Genomic DNA, 27,599 nt, shown 5'->3' with positions numbered 1-27,599 from the left:
CAGATACCACTCTTGCATGTAAACAAACCCTTCAATTCTTCTCGTCCCGCTGTGTCTCTATTGGGGAGGAAGGGAGGGCCTTTAATTTATATATTCACCGGGTAAGTATATTCAAAAATTTATTTTATAATTAAAATATCATTTTTAAATATTTAACTTAGCCGGTGAATATATAATAGCTGATTCACACCCAAGGCGGTGGGTAGAGACCAGAGTTAATTAAGTTTACAGCGTATAAGCTAAGAGTTTTTGACAGTTATCAATATAACAAAACCAAAATATATAGGTACCTGGTAAGGAAGTTGACTTAGACGATTACTCTGCCTTATAAGTCTGTCTTCCTCACGAAGCCCAGCGATCCTCTTAGGATGCTGAAAGACTCCCAGGAGCTGAAGTATTAAGGGCTGCAACCCATACAACAGGACCTCATCAAACCCTTAATCTGGGCGCTCTCAAGAAATGACTTTGACCACCCGCCAAATCAATCAGGATGCGAAAGGCTTCTTAGCCTTCCGTACAACCCAAAAAAACAATATTAAAAACATTTCAAGAGACAGATTAAAAAGGATATTGGAATTAGGGTAATGTAGTGGTAGAACCCTCACCCACTACTGCACTCGATGCAACGAATGGACCCAGTGTGTAGCAGTCCTCGTAAAGAGTCTGGACATCTTTTAAGTAAAATGACGCGAACACTGACTTGCTTCTCCAAAAAGTCGCGTCCATAATACTTTGCAGAGATTGATTTTGCTTGAAGGCCACGGAGGTTGCTATATCTCTAACTTCGTGCGTCTTAACCTTAAGCAAACATCGGTCTTTCTCATTCAAGTGAGAATGAGCTTCTCGTATTAAAAAAATCTGATAAAATATGACAAAGCATTCTTTGACATAGGCAATGAAGGTTTCTTAACTGAGCACCATAATGCCTCAGATTTACCTCGTAATGACTTAGTACGAGCTAAATCGAACTTAAGAGCTCTAACAGGACATAATACTCTTTCCAGTTCGTTGCCTACGATCTCTGATAAGCAAGGAATATCAAAAGATTTAGGCCAAGGACGAGAAGGCACTTCATTTTTGGCCAGGAAACCAAGTTGACGTGAACCAAGTGGCTTTTTTCTGTAGAAAAGCCGATGTTCTTACTGAAGGCATGAAGTTCACTGACCCTTTTAGCCGAAGCCAAGCACACTAGGAAAAGTGTCTTGAGGGTGAGATCCTTCAGGGAGGCTGAATGTAATGGCTCAAACCTGTCTGACATGAGGAACCTTAGGACCACGTCTAAGTTCCATCCAGGAGTTGCCAAACGACGTTCCTTAGAGGTCTCGAAAGACTTAAGGAGATCTTGGAGATCTTTATTGTTGGAAAAATCTAAGCCTCTATGTCGAAAGACCGAAGCCAACATGCTCCTGTAGCCCTTAATCGTGGGAGCTGAAAGGGAGTGAACCTTTCTCAGTTGTAAAAGAAAATCTGCGATTTGGGCTACAGAGGTACTGGACGAGGACACAGATGCTGACTTGCACCAGTCTCGAAAGACTTCCCACTTCGACTGGTATACTCTAATGGTAGAAGCTCTCCTAGCTCTTGCAATCGCACTGGCTGCCTCCTTCGAAAAGTCTCTAGCTCTTGAGTGTCTTTCGATAGTCTGAAGGAAGTCAGACGAAGAGCGGGGAGGCTTTGATGGACATTCTTTACGTGGGGCTGACGTAACAGATCTACCGATAGAGGAAGACTTCTTGGAAAGTCTACCAGCCATTGAAGTACCTCGGTGCACCACTCTCTCGCGGGCCAGAGGGTAGCAACCAACGTCAACCTTGTCCCTTCGTGAGAGGCGAACTTCTGCAGTACCTTGTTGACTATCTTGAATGGTGGGAATGCATGTAAGTCCAGAAAAGACCAATCCAGTAGAAATGCGTCTATGTAGATTGCTTCTGTATCTAGGACTGGAGAGCAATAAATTGGTAACCTTTTGGTCAACGAGAAGGCAAAGAGGTCTATGGTGGGTTGACCCCAAGTAGCCCAAAGACTCTTGCCCACGTCCTTGTGGAGGGTCCATTCCGTGGGTATCACCTGACCCCTCCGACTGAGACAGTCTGCCAAGACGTTCAAGTCCCCCTGGATGAATCTCGTCAACAGAGAGATGCCTCGAATTCTTGACCATAAGAGAAGGTCCCTTGCGATCTCGAGCAGCGTGAAGGAGTGTGTGCCTCCTTGCTTGGAGATGTACGCCAAAGTTGTGGTGTTGTCTGAGTTGACCTCTACCACTTAGTTTCGAAGAAGCTTTCTAATATCATCAAGGCCAAGTGGACTGCTAATAGCTCCTTGCCGTTGATGTGCATGCTCTTCTGACTTGAGGTCCACAGACCCGAGCATTCCCGACCGTCCAGGGTCGCACCCCAAACCAAATCCGATGCGTCTGAGGAAAACACGTGGTTTGGGTTCTTGACTGCTAGGGATAGTCCCTCTCTCAGACTGATATTGCTGTCCCACCATTTCAGGCATGCCTTTACTGGTTCGGAGACTGGGAATGATACCGTCTCTAATGTCTTGTCCTAGTTCCAGTGAGAGGCTAGATGGAACCGGAGAGACAGAAGGTGTAGTCTCCCTAGTGAGACAAACTGCTCCAGGGATGAGAGAGTCCCTACGAGACTGTTCCAACTCCTGACTGAATGAACGTTTCGTTTCAGCATTAGTTGGACTTCGAGCAGGGCTTGACTGCGAATCTCCATCCCCAAATATAGAATAATCTGGGATGGGATCAGTTGGGACTTTTAGGTTGACCAAAAGTCCCAACTCCCTGGCCAGACTCAACGTCCAATGTAGATCCTGCAGACAGCGAAGACTGGACGATGCTCTGAGAAGCCAGTCGTCCAAGTACAGGGAGGCTCGAATCCCCGATAGATGGAGGGATTTTGCCACATTCCTCATGAGCCTCGTAAACACGAGAGGCGCAGGACTGAGGCCAAAGCACAGGGCTCGAAACTGGTACCCCACATTCCTGTAAACAAACCTCAGAAACGGTTGGGAATCCGGGTGTATAGGAATGTGGAAGTATGCCTCCTGAAGGTCGAGAGAGACCATCCAGTCGCCTTCCATAAATGCTGTCAAGACAGCCTGGTAGACTTCATCGTGAAGTTTGTCTTGACAATGAACACATTGAGCGCACTTGCCTCTTACGTACTCCTGCAGTGAACATGGCTGCCAAATCATTGGAGCCATCCCTGAGGGACTTGTTCCTGCAGAGAACGTGGCTGTCAGATCATTGGAGCCATCCCTGAAAGCCTTGTTTATGCATGACATAATTGTACAGCAAAACTTCAAAGGCTCGAAAATAGCTCTGAAGTCGACCTGTAAAATCTTGGAGCGTCTCATGGCCAGGCGCCAGGGAGAGTCTATGAGGTTTGAGAAGTCTATCTGGGCAGAGGCAGGAACTCCCAAGCCGAGAACTTCTCTCGTGTCATATCAGACTCTCGCTCTATAAGCCAGCTTAAAAGAAGGGAAAGCAAAGGCTGTCTCCCCCAAACTCCTCCTGGTGATAAACCAGTCGCCTAGCAAACGTAAAGCTCTCTTAGAAGAGCGAGAGAGCACTAGCTTATAAAACAACGGCTTCGAAGTAGCTAGGCCTAGTGTAAGCTCTGACGTTTAGGTGAACGAGGAGCAGCAGTTACAAAAAGATCCGGACAAAGATCCTTAAAAATCAGCATGATTTATTTAAAGTCCATAGAGGGCTAAGCAGCTTTAGGCTCCTCTCCGTCTGACAGAGTCCTCAAGGGAATATCAGTAGGAGGGGGAACAGCAACTTCCTCATCTGAAGGAACCTTGTCCGACAATAGCCGAGTCTCAAGCAAGGGAGAGACCTACCGTGGTGGCAATGCTTTACAAGCAGAGTTCACACGCACTGGTGCATTAGTAGCGGACCAGGACGCAACGTCATGTAACTGCTTGACAGTCTGTGAACTGTCAACAACAACAGGTGCGTGAGGACGCACAGCGTCCACTCGAGACTGCTTTGACCGCCTAGACTGAGCAGTCAAAACAACTCTAGAATGCGGAGGTTGACGCTCAGCGTCAAAACAAGTCAACTCCGATTGTTGGCGAACGTCCTGAACGTCAACAGGAGCATCAGCAAGTGGCCTAACGTCCAAATGTGGCTGAAAATCCACACGAGACCGCATCGAGTGTGGTTCTAAACAACCTGACTGACGTGACTTGGCTACGCCAACGTCAACAGGACGCACAAAGGAACGTTAGGGTGGTTGAAGGCCAGGATCTCGATGAGATAAACGGCTAGGCTCAACGGACTTATCGGCAGAATAGTCTTCCATAAGGGAGGCAAGCTTATTCTGCATGTCTTGCCGTACAACCCATTTAGGATCAACGGGAATGGTTGCGGTAAGAGACGAGGGTAACGTCTGTGACTGCAAAACCTTGCCTACAAAAAGACTCTCGGAGTCTGTGTTACGCTTTTGTTTAGGCGGCGAGCAGTCTTCCGATGACTGCATAGGGTCAGAGCTGTCCTAATAGTTAAAACCAGGACGCTGGACCTGTCCTGAAAGGACTGACTTTCGCTTAAAGGGCCTCGAAACCTTGTTCCACGGTTTCTTATGCGAAAAGCCTTCGGATGACGAGGAGAAAAATGTCTCTCTCGCCTTATGGTAGGGGTGATCTTGGTAAGATACACCTGATACCATAGAGGGAACGTCTGTTCGCTGATCAAGGCCTCTCGAACCCATAAGTCGTACGACATTACTTCTCCCCTGGGCTTGGGAGCTTGCAAGAGGTCCCGGACTAGGCGAACGACAGGCACGAACAGACGAACCCTCGGTCGCAACACTGATAACACTTTGCGCAATATCACTTTATCACTACGATTTTCTGTTTTGCACTTATTTCACTGAAATCAAATTTTTTAATAATTCACATTAGGTATGAATAAAACTGATTTCTACCTGAAGCACGCAATTCTACCCTCATCAAAAGGTTGTAATTGCGAAATCAGTCGTATAATGTAAGCACATTAATACCAGCAAAAAACAGTAAACATATTTTAAGATAAAAAAATCAGTGGCTGGGGAAGAGACTAAACACTAGTTCATTCAAAACTACGTTTTCAATCTCTCACCGTACAGTGCCTTGGGACGAGAATAAAAACTAAAAACGTTTTATCCTTTCTCCCCGTACAGAGACTAGGGACGAGAGTAACTCGAGAACGTTACTCGCTTGGGACGAGATAAAGATCGGAACGTTCTCTCTCCTCTCTCTCTCTCCGTCTCTATCTCTCTCTCTCTCTCTCTCTCTCTTGATTTCGTACCGAAGAGAAGAGCCCACATACCTTTCGTCAATAAACAGGTTATTTGACCAAAGGAAAAAACTGAAAGGTTTTTCAATTAAAAGTTCCTTTAAAATAGTCTTTAAAACATTTAAGCTTTGAAAGAAAAAAGAACAAAACGTCAGAATCGATTTACTCTTTCTGCAAAGTGAAACCGTGATACTCTCTCTCTCTATCGTAACGATAGAGCGCAAACTGCGTAGCATAAATAAACTAAACGTTAGTTCATCTTTGAAACAGTACGAAGACTATTCAAAGAAAAAAAAACTATAATAAAATATTTACTAAAAATATTTCATTTAATAAGTTTTAAATCATTAGCTCTGTAAAAGTTATTTACGATTGAAAAGGGCTCAACGTTGTTTAACTTCGGTTTCCAAGTTAGGACCGCCTACTCTCAGGAAAGGTCGCATATAAACAAATCATTAAAATTTATTTTGATGTTTATTATAAATGGAAAGCTAATCGAAGAGGCCTAATAAAGGCGGTTGAGATATAAAATATATAGAGGAAAATCTATAATTAATTTATAACGTGATAAGATAATTGCTAAAAGCCTAAAACACACTTCCGTCTAAGGGAAGGGTCGGCCATTTAAAAGTCAAAGAAAGTCCATACTCTCTCTCTTGTCATCAAAAAATTAAATCTATCCAAAAACGAGTTCAAGATTTAAGATGAAGATAAAAAACACCTGCACTGCGAAAGCTCAAACCAAAATGAAGTACTTCACCAAATATGTTGAGAAAACTCCAGGTTCTACAGCGAGTATTGATACGTCTTGTCGTCAACGTCGACAGAGAAGAATTGAACGGTTTGTTTACATGCAAGAGTGGTATCTGGCCGATAGTGGCGCTGGTGGGCACACCCGCAACCTTCATAGCGATCGCTCGCGAGTTTTTGAGTGTGTTTTCTGTCGAGCCGCAGAGTTGCAGCTATTATATATTCACCGGCTAAGTTAAATATTTAAAAATAGTGGTTTGCGGACGAAATCGGTTACTGTATTTTAAGCTATGATTGAAATGGATGTATACACGGTATAATTTTTTCGTTTTGTATTTAATTGACACTTCAAGAAAACCGATTTTGGTTTCTTCATCTATTTGTAAGTATTGTATAACGAGAGAGAGAGAGAGAGAGAGAGAATCAGCTGTTGTAATTGAATGTCGTGTTTTTGTTTCGTGTACCCCCTGAAGCGAGGAATTGATCGCCACAACTAACAATATTCATGTTAATTTCATTCTTAAACTCAAGTTGCCATATGTGAACTATGGTTTTATTTCTTACGGAGAGAGAGAGAGAGAGAGAGAGAGAGAGAGAGAGAGAGAGAGAGAGAGAGAGAGAGAGAGAGAGAGAGAGAGAGAGAGAGAGAGAGAGAGAGAGGGATTTCTGCCATCAAATCTCTCTCTCTCTCTCTCTCTCTAGATTTTATCTTACCGTCTACTCTACAAAACCAACGTTTGCAAATCAAATGTATACTGTTTAAAATACAACAAAATATTGACGACTCGTTACCGAAGTTTAGGCTATTCACTGCCGATAAACGAACTCAGTCTACTCGTGAAAACCTTGAACGCCCAGAGGGAAAAATAAGGCTTTTAAATATACTGTACTAAACAAAAATAATGCTTTAATATACCATCATTAACACTACCATTACAATTATCGTAAGGTTGGAGAAAGATAAAGATTGCCGAGAACGTAACCACATTTCTGTTTACATTTTGTCAGCTGGACTCACACAGTTAACAGTTGATTTCATTGTTGATGTGGAATTTTATCCTTAAATAGGCTATTCATTATGAAATTATGTTAATGAAATGTAATGTTAATATTGTTTTGTAACATTTATTATAAATCACCGTATTTAGGGCTACCAATATACTTAAAAAGACAATAGATTTGATACATTTTGTAGTGCTTGACTCGCGAGCTTTGAACAGCCTCGCAGATACAGAAAATTTATTTTTGAAAAATAGCGATCGCGGAAAAGGGGAATCGTGTAATTCGAACACGCTTAATTCGGGACCCTACTGTATATCCAAGGTGAATAAGGCAACTAATCTAGAGAAATGTCTCTAGGTACAGTATGAACATATGAAATTCAGTACGAAGCAGTCTCTGCATGTTAAGAAGGATTACATAACCATACACTTCATGCCCTTTTATTATTCTTTGGATTTATCAGTGAACCTGCAACGTTATTATAATTATCAAGAAAATAGCAGATTTCTTAAAGTAACTTTTACTTTTCCCAACTATGCAAACCTATATCCTTTAATACAGGTAGAAGTATGATTTCGAGAACATTTACCAAATGAATTATGGAGAAGATTAATTGAATTAGAAATGTTTCTTAAATACACATGCATATGGTCATACAATACGCTTCCTTACCGAAACTAGATCTACTTTGTTCTTAATGGAAAAGTTTATGAAATTCGTGTCGAGAAGAATACGGTAAGGAGGTCCCAGCTGAGTGTTATACTGGAAAAAGAGTGCTGATGAACTTTGTGACCTGTAAAGAAGAAAAGAAAATTAAATTCTATGCAAAGATCTTTCATTTGGTACATGTATATTCTAAAATCTAAATATTTTATAACTTATGCATTCATACAAAGCATTACGAAGATACAAAATCTGAGAAGAGTTGACATAATTGATAAATTAATACTTTGAAGGTGTATTGAAGAGTATTATTATCATTATTATTATTATTATTATTATTATTATCATTATCATCAGCCAGGCTACAAACCAAGTTGGAAAAGCAGGATGCTATATGGCCAAAGGCTCCAACAGGGAAAATACCCTAGTGATGAAAGGAAATAAAAGTGGAAGATCATGGTACAGAGGCCATGCCACTACCCAAGACTAGAGAACAATTGTTTGATTTTGTAGTATCCTCCTAGAAGAGCTGTTTACCATAGCTAAAGTCTCTTCTACTCTTACCAAGTGGAAAGTAGCCAATGAACAATTACAATTCAGTAGTTAACCCTCAGTGAAGAAGAATTTTATGGTCCTATTAAGCGTTGTCACGCACATGAGGAAAGGGAATGTATGTATAAAGAATAGGCCAGACTATTAGGTGTATGTGTAGGCAAAGGAAAATGAGCTGTAACCAGTGAGGGATCATAAGTAGTACTATCTGGCAAGTCAAAGGACCCAATAACTCTTTAGGGGTAGTAGTATAGGAGTCCTTCTTTCTAAAAAAAAAAATCTCTATCTACTTTTAATCTCAATTTCTCTATTCAGCACTATGCCAATTAGCTGGTTTACAAACTGAGCCATCATTGCAAAACTGGTTAAGCTTATAATCTAAATAAATGAACAGCTTGGGTGTATTTACAAGTACACTAGAAGTATAGTTATAGGACACATACACCATGAGCCTCCTACAGACATTACCTGAAAAGTTAAACAATATCTACTTTATTTGAAGACTGACACTCCAAATGAGAAATGTTTACTCCCTACAATCACCATTGTGAACAATTCTGAATAAAGAACAATAAGCATTCAAAATAAACAAAGAACTACAAGAAAACTTATCACTCGTGAAATAGTTTGCTATGAATAGCTTGCCTTTCCTAGATGCCTTTCACTTCTCCAAAATCCTCTAATTTACAACTGGAAAATATAGCAGACTTTACAAATTCCAGGACTCTACTCACTTCTAGATGAGCTGATAGTTTTCTAAATAGAAAAAAAAAATTAAAGTACTGTAATTTGTAATTTTCCTAGATATACAAAACTGTATACAGTACAACTGAGTTAGTACATATATATAAATCATTAATGAGGACTGAGAGGGATGGTTAATGTGGGAAGTTAAACTTTGAAGGATTTAGGTTTTTATGACTAGGAAAAATATAGATTACTACTAAAATTTGTTAATTGTTCCTATACATATACTTTATAAACTTTCCATCCCTTAAAATAGGGAGACTCATTTTCTGGAGGGTAAGAAGTCCCCTTAGAACTCTTTTTTTCCCAGGATTATGCCAAATCTCCCTTATCCCATTCAAGAGAGATGGATATGTCTCAAGGAACCTCCCATCAGCCACTCATTTGTAATAAGCACAAGTGTGATGGGCACCTGTACAACACACATAGGTTTCACTGACACCGGAGCCTTTTTACGCCTTTTCTATAACTTCACCACCGGAACCTTTACAGGGATGGGAGCCTTCTTTGCCTTCAGACACACTGTGAGAATCACCATTGAAGTTCATTGGCTCTAAGATCATTTCTGCTCTCAACAGGATTACCACTAGAATCCCTGGCACTAGGGACAACAGTGGCAATGTAGCCTTAGCTACTAAGATTTTCTAAGGGCAAACTCTTCTACGGCAATATGCACAGTTACAGGAGGGGCTCCAGTGTATGCTGGTGTTTAGTTATCAATGGGGTTCCCCCACACTCCAACAAATCCTGAAAATCTTGCCGATATAGATAACAATTCTCCCTGCTCCTGATGCATAATCCTGGGGACAAAGCCATAGGTGCATACCCAAAGGCTTCAGTGATTGGCCAACTCTATGACAAAAGTAAAAGTGCTATAAGTCTACTTGTGATAGTCTGGGGCATTGCCAAGAATGACACCAGAGAACACTTAGCCTTCCTTTCCCTCCTCTAAAAATATGCCTGCAAATGAACGGAAAGCCATGAGCTTTAATAAGCACACAGGGATGATTCCAAACAATCATGGCCTCCATAAGATGAGCATTGATATTGTGTACCTACAGCTGATTCAGTCACAAACCAATTGCAGCATCTACCAGACACCAAGCATTTAAGGAATTACTGCTTTGCTTCTGCGATCAACCCAAAGCCAACAATCCATCATTCAAACTGAGAATTATGAGAAAAAAGATTAAACAGCCTTGAATAGAACACTACAGTGTGTCAGTACTTGTTGTGGCTGAAGACAAAAGTCAAGTGTATTTGATAGGAAAGTGGATGGGACTCCTCACTTGCACTCACCAGCTATCATTACGAATTCAACAGCCGTTCCAACTCTGCTGAAAACATGCCCTATTTTCAAGAACAAAAGGTTTGTATAAGTATAGAAACAAACGTGAAACCTCTCTCTGTTAATTTCGAGTGTGAACCATGCCCTGGTGACAGCTAACAGGAAATTCCTTAAGAATGGATCTAAAGCCCAAAAGCCATGGGCCTGATTTGTACCTCCAACAACCATGGGCTTGATTTTGTAAAAGCAAACAGTATTAGCATTCTGGAATCCTGGCCCCTAATCAATTTAAGGTCAGATGCAGAACACTAAAACTTCCTGGCCCTGGAGTTATTAAGGACATTCTAAAATCTCAGCCACATTAAAAATTCAAAAGCCAAGCTGGTTGGCCTCTCACATCAAGTATTTTAGCAACTCCATTTCAAGTGACAAACTCATAACATCACCAATGATATTTACCCCAATCATCCTCCTACTGGCAATGTTATGCCAAGTGCAGCTACTAAGCAAACCATCATAACTGGTAACAAACCCATGCGACTCCCACACTACAACCTTCAATATCATCCCCTTAATGGTTAGACCTATAAACCTCTGGTGCTTGTACTAATCATGCACAGAATAAAAGTTACAACAGTTAAACTTCTTCTAAGGTATTTTCTCCAGACTGATGATTTACCAGAAATAGCCTAGCTTCCATTACAACTTCAAATTCATATCAGACACAGTTTGCAACCTCCAAAGAATGGTTGTTACAGCTTCAAACAAGGCAACAATTTCAAGTTTCTTAGCTATTGATAAACTCTTTTTGGACTTCTTACTTAATTAAACCATAGGTATAATGATGACAACTGTGAATACAAGACATACCCTAAACTTGGATACAACAACAATGGTGAATTGCAAGTCTGGTTATTCTTAGTTTTTCTCCGTAACACTAAAAAACATGTAACATATAAAAAGATTATACCATTTCTACTTCATTTTTTGAAAAGGTAAAACCATTGATGAGAGTAAAAGGAAATTATTCATGAGATGCACCATTCAGAATAAAAATAAACTTTTGTCAGATGTGTACAAGTAGATGCCACTTGAACTTTTATATATACACCTTTTGCATTGATTATACCAGCCATCCGAACTTACAAGTTCACAGCATAAGACACAATGAATCATGAAAACCATGAAAACTGAAAGAAATTTTCTTTAGATGAGTATAAACCTAGACAATATGCACTCAACAACACCTCACTAGTATCCAAAGACAAGATATTGCTAAGCAGATGGTTTTTCTATGAAAATAGATAAATTTTAGAGTTGCTCCCATCTGAATTGAAAGATTCTGTTATCTTATGCAAGATAAAAATAAGGGACATTAGACAAGTTAAGTCACAAGATTCTAGAAAGCATGTCTGGTAAGATAGCATGTTTACACAAGTCTTCAATTTCTCTTTTTTTTCCTACAAAGAACTGGGAACATTTAGAAGGCCATTGAATGCAAGGTCAAGTCAAAACTAAAAATTATTGTAGTACACCAAAAGGGACATGGTTTTACAATAAACATGCTCTTGGCATCTCATTCATGCATGATTTACATAAAGTAATGGGCTTAATTCATAGTGAAAGCTTTAGCTATGACAGATTAAAATTACTCAACTATATTTCTCATTGATCCCTCTTAAAAAATCAGTTAAAGTTTCAGTATCAAAGTTTAATTCTCAAATGAAAACATATATAAGGTATCTTCTAGAAACTACTTACGCTTCGACAATTTTTCGTTCGTGGCGATCTACTTTCTTCACTTTCTTAACCTCTCTGTCTTTTTCCTTCCTGTAAAATGAGGTATCAAGTAATTTACAATATATAACAAAATCACAGGTTAGAAAGAGGGCAGAGGTGTCTATGGGAGAACAAAATAATGAGTCAAAGAGGAAGACGTGTAAGGATTGGAATCAGACTAAAGCAGCAGAGGGAATCGAATGAAAACATTTGGAATGGCTAAGTGAATAAGACCAGCAGATAAGATCACTAAATCAAAGTATACGGTAAGTATTTCAAAAGATAACTGAAAAGATGAATGCAGCACTCTAGGAAACTAACAATTAAGGATGCCTAAACTAAAGAATATCAGAGAGATAAAAGAATCAAAAGTAGACAAATATAACGCTAAAGTTATATAGCCAAATAGGAAAACTTCAGGACCATTAGATATAACAAGATTCCTAAACATCAGTCAGATAATCAGTCACTGAAGATTTAATAAAAATACATTACATGGTAATTTTATAAAGGAAGAGATGGGAACAGAAGTGTTGGAAAAAATTTAGAATTGCAAATAACATGGGAAAGGAGATGCACTATACTGTAACATGAAAAGTATGACAAATTCGTAGATAATTTGTATTTTTCTTAACTATACAAACCTTAGCTATTTATTAGGGGTTATACTTTTGGCGGAGCTGAAATGACGAGCCATTAATTTTTAATGAGGATTTACTACCCATACCGCTAGTTAGCAGGGGTGGGGGTGGAGGGGGGGGTTAGCTTGCTACCACTCCTGTTCACACACCTGTGATTTAGTCACTTTGCTTGCGGGTAAGTTTGCTTGCTAAGGTTTGTATAGTTAGGAAGAATACAAATTATCTACGAATTTGTCATTTGTTCCGTAACTGGAATACAAACCACGCTATTTAATATGGGTGACTCACCCATTAGGAAGGGTGGACGTCCCAGCCAATTTGGCTTTTTGGCTTTACCCGGGGGCTCCTTATCTGAGTGTGTTAGTACTCAATGAATACGGAGTCCTTGCGCCTCACTAAAACCTTGCAAGGTTCACGGCCTACGTAAGCTGTGTGAAGGTATGTAGAAGTGTGACTCGTCCTAGAAAGTTAGATGAAAAAACTGTGCACTAGGACTTTCCCAATACCATCTCGTCAGGGTATGGGGACGTGACAGTATTAATCTTAATACTAGGTACACAAGGTAGCATGGTTTACCTGCAGTGGTTTGAGGTCAGCTATGCAGAGAACCCAGGATGCTGCTTTCCACAAGAGAGGGGGGAATGAAGAAAAGAATAAGGGCCAGTCAAACCTTTTCATTCATGCAGACTAAAACTGGGTAACAATGCCCTCAACCTTCTGCTACTTGTTCAATAAGGAGCTTTAGGTTTTAAACCAGCTGTTGTGCAGCCACCACAGGACCGAGAGAAAACGTATAGAGTCTCCTGTGGGTCACGTCTTGCAGGTAGTGGAATGTGAACGTGTTTTGATGTTTCCACACCCCAGCTTAAAGAACCTGTGTCACTGAGTAGTTTCTTTTGAAGGCCAGGAACGTAGCTATGCCCCTGACATCATGTGCTCTGGGGCGACATGAAGGAGGAGGGTCTGGATTCAGTGCAAGATCAATGACCCTGCGAATCCATGCTGAGATGGTGTTCTTGGTGACCCTCCTCTTGGTCCTTCCTGTGCTGACGAATAGTGCAGGCACACGAGGATGGGCTGCGGTTGTTCTCTTGAGGTACAGCCTCAAACTCCTTACTGGGCATAGTAAGAGAGGGTCTGGGTCATCTGTTACAGTATGGAGACTAGAAATCCAGGAGGAGTCAAATTGAGGATCCGCTACTCCCAGGTTCTGAGTCTTAACAATAAACTCAGGGACGAAGCTGAATGTTACCTCTCCCCACCCCCTTGAATGGGTGATGTCGTATGAGAGACCATGAAGTTCGCTGACTCGCTTGGCCGAGGCCAAAGCTAGCAGGAACACCGTCTTCCAAGTCAGGTGGCGATCTGTTGCCTGGCGTAATGGTTCGTAGGGAGGTCTCTTAAGAGACCTGAGAACTCGAACCACGTTCCATGGGGGAGGTCTCACTTTTGACTGGGGGCAGGTAAGTTCATAACTTCGTATGAGTAGAGAAAGTTCTAGTGATGAAGAAATGTCCATTCCTTTCAGTCTGAAGGCAAGGCTTAAGGCTGAGCGATAGCCTTTCACTGCTGAGACTGATAAGTAGACTTCTTCACGCAAATACACAAGGAACTCCGCTATTGCTGGAATAGTGGCATCGAGTGGAGAGATACCCCTTCCACGACACCAACCACAGAAGACTTTCCACTTTGCCTGGTAGACTGCTGCTGATGATTTTCGCAGGTGTCCAGACATCCTAATCGCAACTTGTTGCGAAAATCCTCTCTCAGAGAGGAGATGCTGGATAGTCTCAAGGCGTGAAGTCGTATCGAAGCTACGGCTTTGTGAACGATGTTGGCATGTGATTGTTTGAGTAGATTGTGTCATGGAGGGAGTTCCCTAAGAGGCTCCGTTAGGAGTTGCAGAAGGTCCGGGAACCATTCTGCGTGATGCCATAGCGGAGCTATGACGGTCATTGAAAGATTGACCCATGTTCTGGTCTTGTTGAGTACCCTTCTCATCAGACAGAACGGGGGAAAGGCGTAAACATCGATGTTGTCCCACCGTTGTTGGAAAGCATCTTGCCAGAGAGCCTTGGGGTCAGGGACTGGGGAACAATACAGCGGGAGCCTGAAGTTCAGGGCCGTTGCGAAGAGGTCCACAGTCGGAGTACCCCACAAAGTCAGGACTTCGTTAGCTACTAGATGATCCAAAGACCACTCGGTACTCACTATCTGAGATGCTCTGCTCAGGTTGTCGGCGAGCACATTCCTTTTGCCCGGAATGAAGCGTGCCAATAGTGGTATCGAGTGGATTTCGGCCCATCTCAGTATCTCTACTGCTAGATGGGATAGTTGCTGTGAAAAAGTACCTCCTTGTTTGTTGATGTAGGCCACTACTGTGGTGTTGTCGCTCATCACCGCCACAGAGTGGCTTGCCAGGAACTGTTGGAACTGTTGAAGGGCCAGAAAGACAGCCTTCATCTCTAGGAGATTTATGTGGAGGTACTTTTCTGACTCTGACCAGAGGCCTGAGGTCGTGTGCTACAGCACGTGCCCCCCCCCCCTTTTTTTTTTTGAAGCGCCTGAAAACAGCATCAAATCCGGGGGGAGGACGAGAAGGTTCACTCCCTTTCGTAGATTCTCGTCTGTCACCCACCACTGGAGGTCTGTCAGTTCCGCAGATCCCAGGGGGGTCTATATGTCCGGGGAGTCATGTGCATGATTCCACCGGGACTTGAGTCACCACTGGAAGGATCTCATCCTGAGGCGACCATTGGGAACTAGACGGGCCAGCGATGAAAGGTGACCGAGGAGACGTAGCCACAATTGGTCTGGAAGTTCTTCTCATCTGAGAAAAGGTCTTGCAACCTTTCTCAGCCTTGCTATCCTGTCGTCTGATGGGAAGGCTTTGTGGATATTGGTGTCTACAATCATGCCTAAGTATACAGTACCAGTCTTTGAGTGGGAAGCAGAGAGAACTTCTCGAGATTTACCATGATCCCCAGATCCTGGCAAAGTCTCAGAAGTTTGTCTCGGTGTTGAAGAAGGGTTGACACCGAGTCTGATAGTATTAGCCAGTCGTCCAGATAACGGAGGAGACGGATGCCAATCCTGTGTGCCCAAGATGACACTAGGGTGAACACTCTGGTGAAGACTTGTGGTGCTGTGGAAAGACCGAAGCACAATACCTTGAACTGGTATATTCTATTGTCTAGGCTGAATCTTAAGTACTTCCTTGAAGACGGATGGACTGGGATCTGGAAGTACGCGTCCTTTAGGTCCAGTGTGCACATGAAGTCTTGCGGTCTTACTGCTAGTCTGACCGTGTCTGTCGTCTCCATGCTGAACGGAGTTTGTTTGACAAACTTGTTCAGAGCTGAGAGGTCGATGACTGGTCTCCAGCCTCCAGACGACTTCTTTACAAGAAAGAGTCAACTGAAGAAGCCTGGGGATCCGTCGAGGACCTCTTGGAGAGCGCCCTTCTTCAACAGGGTCTGGACTTCTGCCCAAAGGGCTTGCCTCCTTGCCAATCCCATGACAAGGGAGTTCAATGACACTGGATTCCTAGTCAGGGGAGGTATAGATGTTATGAACAGGACGCGATATCCTAGACTGATCATGGAGATTGTCCAGGAATCGGCCCCAAGTTGCTTCCACCTGTTTGCGCGACTTTGTAGGCATCCCCCCCACTGGTGGAAATGCAGGGAGACTGCGGCCTCGGCTGCTACCTCTAGGATTTTTCCCTCCCCTGGAGAACTTTTTGCCTTTCCTGTCTTTGACAAGAAAGGGCTTAGACACCGTTGTCTTCGCTGCAGTTTTTGTCGTCGTTGTGGTCTTGGTTGGACGGGACTGCTGTGGTGCTGGAGGTTTATAGGGCTTAGATGTTAAAGCCCTATGGAGGAGGGAGTCTTGATGAGACTTCCTCCACCTCTCAGCAGCATGTTCCACATCCTTAGGCTCAAACAGATGGGACCCTCTACGGAGGAATGTCTAAGCCTATTGATCTCGACGCTAGGGACCTTCTGGTGGAACCTCTCAGCTACTGCATCTCAACGTTTTAAGATGGTATTTGCCCACAAGTTCGAAACTTGGTGGGCAAGAAACTCGATCGTGCGAGTACCTGAGAGTAGGAAGGTTTCCATAGCTTTACTGGTACGTTCCTTGGAGAAATCCTCGGATGGTATCAGGAAACCTAAGGTCCCTAACCAGATATCAAGCCACGAAGTAGCTTGCATAGAATATTTCGTGACCTTCCCCTGGTTAAGGATCTCGGCTGCCGAGAATGAGACCAGCCAGTTGGAGTCTCTCTCAAGAGGGATTCCCCTGGTTAGCTCTACCAGCGAGTGGTGAAGAGGAAGAGCTGAACTGGGCTCCTCCAGGATCTCGAAGTACCTCCTCTGCTGTAGGCGAGGAGGTGGGAGGAGCTTGTTCATGGAACTGGAACGGTTGGTGGAGGCAAACTCGGAGAGCTGCTGGGCGATCTTGTCCCTGGTACTCTTAACCCCTTGAGACCAGGGCATTGCTGCACTGGTCTTTGAGGGTTTTCGAGTACCAAAGACGCGGTCTAGGACCGTGTCTTTGCCCTCTCGAGGAAGGATCTCTGGGTTGGTAAACCCGTTGAGAACCCTCATTAATCAGAACTTGATAGAATGCATGTTCTGACTCCTGCTGGTCTCCTCCTGTTGTAGGACTTGCAGCAAAGTCTCCTTCTATCCCCAAAGGCTCTTCTTGGGAAGAGTCGCGGCCATTCCCTGAGTAGCTGGCTGGCGCCATTCTAGCCCTGGTGGAGGACTTCGGCATGGTTTTGGAGTCTTTGGGTTACTTCCGGGGAAGGAGGTAAAACTCCAACATCGATGTGTGTGACATGTCCCTTCTGTTCTCAGACTGCGAGGAACTCTCGGCGTGAAGAGAGATTTCCTCCATTGGTGCGATGGGGGAGAGTCTCTCTTCGTGTGGTTCCCTAGGTGACAGGAGATCTTCGTCCGACAAGGATGGAGAGTTTGTCTGAGAAACAGGAGGAATTTGCTCAATGGTCTGCATGGAGTCAGCTTCACCCTCGGGGAAGTGACCGCGTCCGAAACTCTTTTTTTCCTCTCTTCAAAGGGGTAGAGAAAGCCATGGCTCCATGCCTTAGATCTAGAGCTATAGGTCGCTCTGATGAGCGATCAGACAGAACAGGCTTGAAAGCCTGGGTTATGGCTCTGATTAAGGCATTGAATCAGGGCTGCTGGCTGACAGACGCACTGTCAGACAGATCCCCTGAAGGGAAAGGGACCGAAGATTCCCTGGGAGGAGTTACTGGAATAGGTGGGTTCGCCTTAGAAGGTAGCTTAGGGATCCTGAACCCCTCTGCATGAAATTGTTTCCCTTCTCCCACAATGCGCGATGGTATGCACTTGCGGGGAGGGGAATGAGGCGATGGCGACCTTGCCGGATGACATGCCTGTTGGTGCGCATGCTCGCGCGCGGAAGAATATTGGCGCTCGCGAGAGGGAGAATAACGGTGCTCGCGCGAGGGAGAATATTTGTGCTCGAGCGCGGGAGAATGTTGGCGAGCGCACACAGGAGAATATTTGCGCGTGCACAGGCGCGCAGGAGAATCATGATGAGCGTGCGGGAGAGTGTTGCCGTGCATCCGTAGGAGAGAGAGGGCGCGCGCATCTAAGTGCGTGCAGGTGAGCGCACATGGTCTGGCGAGCGCTGGCGCGCAGGTGAGGGCGGCAACATGGTTGTCGCCTCACCTACGAACTTGTGCGCAGGAGTGATGGTGCGCAGGTTTTTGCTGGCGCGCAAGATGGCACACAGGAGAGCACTGGTGCGCAGAAGAACGTTGGCACGCAGGAGAATTGGCGCACAGGAGAGTGCTGACGCGAAGGTGGGCGCTGGCGCGTAGGAGATTGTGGGAGCGTCTGTGCAGGACGCATAGGTGCAGGAGAGCGCTGGCGCGCAGGAGATCATTGGCGCGCAGGAGAGCGCAAGTGCGCTGGTGTGTGCTGGCGCGTGGGCGACCCTGGGCGTGTTTGCGCAGGGTGCGCAGGTGATTGTGGGTGCGTGTGCGCATGTTAGCGCAAGCACGTGAGGCTGCTGCCTTCTGTGAGGGCGAGCAGGATGAGTGGTACGCCGAAGCGTTGTTGTTTGACGAGCTGCTGGTGAGCGCTGGTCAGGGCGCGTAGGCGGATGGTGCCCAGGGCGAGAGTGATGGCGCGCAAGTTTGGAGGAGCTTTATTAGGCTCATACAGGAACAGCGATGGAATGTTGGCAGATCGGTTGGATGGATGGTCGACGTGTCCTTTAAAAGGACCATCCACCGAAGAAAATCGCGAACGATCTGCAGAGAAGTCCAGGACCGAAGTCACAAGACTGGTTGCAGGTGCAGTGATGGATGATTGAAGGTCTAGAGGATCCTCTGCGGGGGACTGCATTGAAGACGTTGAACCAAAGAGGCGCCTCCTCACCGCAGGTGAAGGAAGGCCTCTAAGGCGAAGAGGAAGGCAAGCCTTCCGACAGATGCGCCCTCTGGGGGCCGTTGGATCAGCAAGCTGACCGTCAGCAGTCCTCCGAAGAGGAGTCTCTGTAAGTGAACTCCCCCGAGGGAAAGAAACACTAGCAGGAGAGACCAATGATGAACTTAGTTTCCCCTTCGGAGGATGGTCAGGAACGGGGGAAACTAAGTCGGCAGCTACAGTTGTAGAGTTTGGAGTGGCAGAGGAGATGGGTGATGTCGCATGAGACACCTCTGACACAACAACGTCGACAATAGTCAGGGGATCTACCTCTGACGGCGACGACGATTGCTTGACAGAAGCACCCATGCGGATGAACTCAACCAGTGCCTCCTTGGAGGGCGAACCCGTGAGCCCCAAGGAGGACCAAATCTGAAATACGGATGTTAGTGACAAGGCCTCACCCGGAGGGAAAGGTGGTGCTGTTTCGCTAGGGGAAGTAACCTCATCTCTCGAGACACGAGGTTGGTCAGAAATAAATTGGTCTACGCTACTACTCGACGGTCTCTCGAAAGAGACCAACCGAGTAAGAGCTTCGGAGGAGGTTTGGGCGACGGAAGAAGAGGCCTTCAGTTTTCCTCCCTTCGAAGGAGAAATATCCCGCTTGGACTTCTTCCGCTTCTCCCACTGGTAGGAAGACCACTCCTTACACTCACTACACTTGTTAATACTATCACACCATTGACCTCTGCAAGAAGGACAAAGGGCGTGAGGATCAGTCTCGACCGCCAACATAAATGTTCCAAAGGGGCGGTCGAAGAGTCCAGGGCAGGTGCACATGGTCGCAGAAGTCAACTTCACACATACTCAGTCTAAGAAAAAAGAGAAAACAAAATGACGTTAATAGCTGCCAATTGTCGGCGAGGATGAAGAACAGCAACGACCGTTCACCATCCAAATCGAAAGCAAAGTGAGCTCAATCACAGGTGTGTGAGGGGGAGCGGTAGCAAGCTACCCTCCCTACCCCCCACTAACTAGTGGTGTGGGTAGTTAACCCTCGTTAAAAATTAATGGCTCGTCATTTCAGCTACGCCGAAAGTAATACCCCTATTAAATAGTGTGGTTTGTATTCCAGTTATGGAACAATTGAGAAACAAAATATACGATAAAATGGAAACAAAACGGATTTTGATGTAGGAAAAATGTTATTTTTATTAATAAAATAAATTTTTGAATATACTTACCCGGTGATTATATAAGCTGCAACTCTGTTGCTCGACAGAAAACTCTACGTTCAAAATACGCCAGCGATCGCTATGCAGGTAGGGGGTGTACATCACAGCGCCATCTGTCGAGCAGGTACTCAGTACTCAATGTAAACACAGAACCAATTTTCTCCTCGGTCCACTGGGTCTCTATTGGGGAGGAAGGGAGGGTCCTTTAATATATAATCACCGGGTAAGTATATTCAAAAATTTATTTTATTAATAAAAATAACATTTTTCAATATTAAACTTAGCCGGTGATTATATAAGCTGATTCACACCCAGGGGGGTGGGTAGAGACCAGCATTACTTGTTTACATTATTATGAGCTAAGTATTTTGTATTTCATTTTAGCAGTTATTCAAAATAACAAACATAAAATAAATAAGTACCTGGTAAGGAAGTCGACTTGAACAATTACTCTGCCTTTTTAAGTACGTCTTCCTTACGGAGCCTCGCGATCCTCTTAGGATGCTGAGCGACCCCTAGGATCTGAAGTATCAAGGGTTGCAACCCATACAACAGGACCTCATCAAAACCTCTAATCTAGGCGCTTCTCAAGAAATGACTTTGACCACCCGCCAAATCAAGTAGGATGCGAAAGGCTTCTTAGCCTTCCGGACAACCCAAAAACAATAATAAAACATTTCAAGAGAAAGATTAAAAAGGTTATGGAATTAGGGAATTGTAGTGGTTGAGCCCTCACCCACTACTGCACTCGTTGCTACGAATGGTCCCAGAGTGTAGCAGTTCTCGTAAAGAGACTGGACATTCTTAAGATAAAAAGACGCGAACACTGACTTGCTTTTCCAATAGGTTGCGTCGATTCTACTTTGTAGAGATCTATTTTGTTTAAAGGCCACTGAAGTTGCGACAGCTCTAACTTCGTGTGTCCTTACCTTCAGCAAAGCTTGGTCTTCCTCATTCAGATGGGAATGAGCTTCTCGTATTAACAGTCTGATAAAATAGGATAAAGCATTCTTTGACATAGGCAAAGATGGTTTCTTAACTGAACACCATAAAGCTTCAGACGGGCCTCGTAAAGGTTTTTAAATAGAACTTAAGAGCTCTTACAGGACATAAGACTCTTTCTAGTTCATTTCCAACCATACGATAAGTTTGGAATATCTAACGATATTGGCCAAGGCCGAGAAGGCAGCTCGTGTTTGGCTAGAAAACCAAGTTGTAGAACATGTAGCCGTTTCGGATGAGAATCCGATGTTCTTGCTGAAGGCATGAATCTCACTGACTCTTTTAGCTGTGGCTAAGCATACCAGGAAAAGAGTCTTTAAGGTGAGATCTTTCAGGGAGGCTGATTGTAGCGGTTCGAACCTGTCTGACATAAGGAATCTTAGTACCACGTCTAAATTCCAACCAGGTGTAACCAAACGACGCTCCTTCGTGGTCTCAAAAGACTTAAGGAGGTCCTGTAGATCTTTATTGTTGGAAAGATCTAAGCCTCTGTGACGGAAGACTGATGCCAACATGCTTCTGTAACCCTTGATAGTGGGAGCTGAAAGAGATCGTTCTTTCCTCAGATATAAGAGGAAGTCAGCTATTTGAGTTACAGAGGTACTGGTCGAGGATACGGATACTGACTTGCACCAGTCTCGGAAGATTTCCCACTTCGATTGGTAGACTCTAAGGGTGGATGTTCTCCTTGCTCTAGCAATCGCTCTGGCTGCCGCCTTCGAAAAGCCTCTAGCTCTCGAGAGTCTTTCGATAGTCTGAAGGCAGTCAGACGAAGAGCGTGGAGGCCTTGGTGTACCTTCTTTACGCGTGGCTGACGCAGAAGGTCCACCCTTAGGGGAAGTGTTCTGGGAACGTCTACTAGCCATCGAAGTACCTCGGTGAACCATTCTATCGCGGGCCAGAGGGAAGCAACTAGCGTCAACCTTGTCCCTTCGTGAGAGGCGAACTTCTGCAGTACCTTGTTGACAATCTTGAATGGAGGGAATGCATATAGATCTAGATGTGACCAATCTAGTAGAAAGGCATCTATATGAACTGCTGCTGGGTCCGGGATTGGTGAGCAAAATATTGGGAGCCTCTTGGTCATCGAGGTTGCAAAGAGATCTATGGTTGGCTGGCCCCAGGTGGCCCAAAGTCTCTTGCATACATCCTTGTGGAGGGTCCATTCTGTTGGAATTATTTGTCCCTTCCGACTGAGACAATCTGCCATGACATTCAAGTTGCCTTGGATGAACCTCGTTACTAGTGATATGTCTAGACCTTTTGACCAGGTGAAGAGGTCCCTTGCGATCTCGTACAATGTCAGAGAGTAGGTCCCTCCTTGCTTGGAGATGTACGCCAAAGCCGTGGTGTTGTCCGAGTTCACCTCCACCACTTTGCCTTGAAGGAGAGACCTGAAGCTTTTCCAGGTCAGACGTACTGCCAGTAGCTCCTTGCAGTTGAAATGCATTGTCCTTTGACTCGAGTTCCATAATCCCGAGCATTCCCGACCGTCTAATGTCGCACCCCAGCCTACGTCCGATGCGTCCGAGAAGAGAACGTGGTTGGGAGTCTGAACAGTCAGGGGAAGACCCTCTCTAAGGTTGATATAGTCCTTTCACCAAGTCAGACAAGACTTATCTTTCCGGAAACCGGGATCGAGACCGCTTCTAGCGTCTTGTCCTTTTTCCAGTGAAAAGCTAGATGGTATAGAAGAGGACGGAGGTGTAGTCTTCCTAGTGACACAAATTGATCCACGGATGACAGTGTCCTTACCAGACTTATCCACAGCCTGACAGGGCAGCGTTCCTTCTTCAGCATCTTCTGGATGGATAGCAGGGCTGGGGGCTGATCGTCTTGTTCAGCAACGTCCTCATCAGAGGGTTCCTCATCCGAAACTGATGAGGAAACGGCAACGGAGTGGGCAACGTCTGACTCGCTGAATCCGGTCGCACTGGTGGATGCGTGACGGAGCCGGACGCAATATCATGGAACTGCTGCACAGTCTGTGAACTGTCAACAACCATGGGTGCGCGAGGAAGTACAGCGTCAACCCGAAACTGTCTAGACTGTCTGGGTTGTGCAGTCAACACCCTACCGGGTTGCTGAGGTTGACGCACTGCGTCACAACAAGTCACCTCTGCTGGTTGTTGAACGTCCTGAACGTCAACAACCACCTCCGAGCGTCGCTTAACGTCAACGTGCGACTGGCAACCCACACTGGGTCGCATCGGTGGAGGAACCACCTCAACTGGCAGACGCGAGTAGGTTACCTCAGCGTCAACAGGGCGCACAACCGACCGGTTGGAAGGTTGTTGGCCAGAAGGAGGAACCACCTCAACTGGCAGACGCGAGTAGGTTACCTCAGCGTCAACAGGGCGCACAACCAACCGGTTGGAAGGTTGTTGGCCAGAAGGTTCTTCTCCGCATTTAAGTCCTCTATCAAGGACGCAAGCTTGGACTGCATGTCTTGCAGCAAAGCCCATTTAGGGTCTACGGGAGCAGGTGTGGCAACAGACGGGGTTAGCGACTGAGGCGGAACCATTTACCATCCCTGAAAGCCTTGTTATGTGTGACATAATAGTACAGCAAAACTTCAAAGGCTCGACAAAAGTTGAGAAGTTGACCTGTAAACAACTTGGAGCGTCTCCTGGCTAGGCGCCAGGGCGAGTCTACCAGAATTGAGAAGTCTATCTGGGCAGAGGCATGAACTCCCAAGCCGAGAACTTCTCTCGTGTCCTATCAGACTCTCGCTCTATAAGCCAGTTTAAAGAAGGGAAAACAAAGGCTGTATCCCTAAAACTCCTCCTGGTGCAAAAACCAGTCGCCTAGCCAACGTAACGCTCTCTAGGAGAGCGAGAGAGCACTAGCTTAAAAAACACGGCTTCGAAGTAGCTAGGCCTAGTGTAAGTTCTGACGTTTAGGCGAACGAGGAGCAGCAGTTACAAGATCCGGACGAAGATCCTTAAAAAATCATCATGATTTAATTAAAGTCCATAGGAGGCTAAGCAGCTTAAGGCTCCTCTCCAAATGACAGAGTCCTCAAGGGAATATCAGTAGGAGGGAGAACAGCACTTTCTCATCTACAGGAACCTTGTCCGATAAAAGCTAGGTTACCTCAGTGAGTCTCTCACTGGTGCATTAGTAGCAGACCAGAAGGCAACGTCATGTAACTGCTTGACAGTCTGTGAACTGTCAACAACTGAACTGTCAACCACAACAGGTGCGTGAGGACATACAGTGTTCACTCGAGACTGCTTTGACTGTCTATACTGAGCAGTCAAAACAACTCTAGAATGCGGAGGTTGACGCACCGCGTCAAAACAAAACAACTTAGACTGTTGTTGTACCTCGCGAACGTCAACGGAAGGTTCCGTGCGTTACTGAACGTCAACATGCGGCTGGCAGGGTGCACTGGAACGCATGGGTGGCGGGACTCTCTCAGCTGGAGTGCGGCAGAAGGTCGCCTCAGCGTCCACAGGACGCACAACCGTGGTTGGTTGTAGGCTAGAGGTTGGTGCAGTGTCAACCTTCTCCGCACGAAAGTCCCGCATCAATGACGTTAACTGAGACTGCATGGTCTGCAGCAAAGACCACTTAGGGTCTACAGGAGCAGGTGCGGCAACAGACGGTGTGACTGCCTGATGCGGTACCGCTTTGCCTCTCTTAGGAGGTGAGCAGTCGTCGGAAGACTGCAGCGAGTCCGAACTGACCCAGTGGCTACAACTGGGCCGTTGGACTTGCGCGGAAGGGACCGACTTGCGCTTAATAAGCTGCGAGACCTTGGTCCATGGTTTCTTACGAGAAACCTCTTCCGCAGACGAGAAATAAATGGGCTCTCTCGTCTTAGTGTGGGTGGGGCGATCTTGGGTAGATACGCCCGAAACCACGGAGGGAAACGTCTGTTCATTGATCAAGGCCTGACGAACCCATAAGTCGTTCGACATTACTTCTCCCCTGGGCTTGGGAGCTTGCAAGAGGTCCCGGACTAGGTGAACGACAGGCACGAAGAGACGAACCCTTGGACGCAACACTGTAACACTTTGCGCATATCACTTTATCACTTCGATTTTCTGTTTTGCACTTATTTCACTGAAATCGAAACTTTTACTGATTTCTACCTGAAACACGCAATTCTACCCTCATTAAAAGGTAGTAATTGCGAAATCAGTCGTATAATGCAGCTCATTAATACTAGCAAAAAACAGAAAACATAATAAAGATAAAAAATTCAGTGGCTGGGAAAGAGACTAACAACTAGTTCAAATAAACTACGTTTACAATCTCTCACCGCACATAGCCTGGGGACAAGAATAAAACCCTAGAAACGTTTTACCTTCTTCCCCGTACAGCGACTAGGGACGAGAGTAACATGAGAACAACGTTACCCGCTTGAACGGAACGTTTTCTCTCCTCTCTCTCCCTCCGTCTCTATCTCTCTCTCTCTTTCTCTCTTGATTTCGCACCTAAGAGAAGAGCCCAATTATATATCGTCAAAAAAAAACATGTTATTTGACTAAAGGAAAAAAACTGAAAGGTTTTCCAAATAAAAAGTTCCTTTAATTTAGAATTTAAAACATTAAAGTTAAGAAAGAATGAACAAAACGTCAGAATTGATTTACTCTTACTGCAAAGTGAAACCGTGATACACTCTCTCTCTATCGTAACGATAGAGCGCATGTTGAACGTCCTGAACGTCAACAACTGCGTAGTCTAAAAAACTAAACGTTAGTTCATCTTTGAAAACAGTACGAAGACTATCAAAGAAATTCTTTCATAAAACATTAAAATTAAAAAGTTTTAAATTCTTTAAAGGCTAAATACGATATTCTTTAAAGGCTAAATACGATATAACGGGCTCAACGTTGATTAACTTCGGTTCCAAGTTAGGACCGCCTACTATCAGGAAAGGTCGCATATAAACAAAACATAAAATGTTATTTTTATTAGTAAAATAAATTTTTGAATATACTTACCCGATAATCATGTAGCTGTCAACTCCGTTGCCCGACAGAATTCTATGGAGGGATACGCCAGCTATCACAATACTAGAAGGGGGTGTACTTACCAGCGCCACCTGTGGCCAGGTACTATAGTACTTCTTGTTGACACCTCCTCAATTTTTCCTCGGTCCACTGGTTCTCTATGGGGAGGAAGGGAGGGTCAATTAAATCATGATTATCGGGTAAGTATATTCAAAAATTTATTTTACTAATAAAAATAACATTTTTCAATATTAAACTTACCCGATAATCATGTAGCTGATTCACACCCAGGGGGGTGGGTGAAAACCAGTGTACAAGATTAAAGGATAGCTAAGTATCCCATATTTCATATAACAGTTATCTCAAATAACAATGAAATAATAAGTACCTGGTAAGGAAGTCGAATTGAACCGTTACTCTGCCTCTTTTTTAAGTTCGTCTTCCTTACTGAGCGCAGCGTTCCTCTTGGAGGCTGAATCAACCCAAAGGTGCTAAAGTATATAGGGCTGCAACCCCTACTAAAGGACCTCTACACAACCTCTAACCCAGGCGCTTCTCAAGAATGAATTGACCACCCGCCAAATCAAAAGGATGCGGAAGGCTTCTTAGCCTACCGTAACAACCATAAAAACAACAATACAAGCATTCAAGAGAAAGGTTAAAAAAGGTTATGGGATTAAGGGAATGTAGTGGCTGAGCCCTCACCTACTACTGCACTCGCTGCTACGAATGGTCCCAGGGTGTAGCAGTTCTCGTAAAGAGACTGGACATCTTTAAGATAAAATGATGCAAACACTGACTTGCTCCTCCAATAGGTTGCATCCATTATGCTCTGCAGAGAACAGTTTTTATTAAAGGCCATCGAAGTAGCTACGGCTCTTACTTCGTGGGTCCTTACCTTCAGCAATGCAAGGTCTTCCTCCTTTAAGTGAGAATGGGCTTCTCTAATCAGAAGCCTTATATAATACGAAACCCCATTCTTGGACATGGGCCTCGAAGGTTTCTTGATGGCACACCATAAGGCTTCTGACTGTCCTCGAATAGGTTTAGACCTATTAAGATAATACTTGAGAGCTCTGACAGGGCAAAGAACTCTCTCTAGTTCGTTACCTACCATGTTGGAGAGGCTAGGTATTTCAAATGATCTAGGCCAAGGACGTGAAGGAAGTTCGTTCTTTGCTAGGAATCCGAGCTGAAAAGAACATGTTGCAGATTCGGTCGTGAAACCAATGTTCTTGCTGAAGGCATGAACCTC

At 44.6% G+C, this 27,599-nt stretch overlaps 1 protein-coding gene across 3 annotated transcripts in view; it reads right to left on the bottom strand.

Moving 5' to 3' along the window:
• The window catches only part of Bka (FCF1 rRNA-processing protein Bka), a 242,981-nt gene that overhangs the window by 56,647 nt on the left and 158,735 nt on the right, over positions 1-27,599 (bottom strand). For all 3 annotated transcript variants that reach the window (XM_068392027.1, XM_068392025.1, XM_068392026.1), the window contains exons 4-5: positions 12,060-12,128; positions 7,721-7,841 (exon numbers count right to left, since the gene is read on the bottom strand). In XM_068392027.1, coding sequence (XP_068248128.1) covers positions 7,721-7,841; positions 12,060-12,128 — 190 coding nt within the window. The remainder of the gene's footprint in view (positions 1-7,720; positions 7,842-12,059; positions 12,129-27,599) is intronic.

This window comes from Palaemon carinicauda, chromosome 18 (genome assembly GCF_036898095.1).
Source record: "Palaemon carinicauda isolate YSFRI2023 chromosome 18, ASM3689809v2, whole genome shotgun sequence".
NCBI lineage: Eukaryota > Metazoa > Arthropoda > Malacostraca > Decapoda > Palaemonidae > Palaemon > Palaemon carinicauda.
This window is presented reverse-complemented; position numbering and strand designations above follow the sequence as displayed.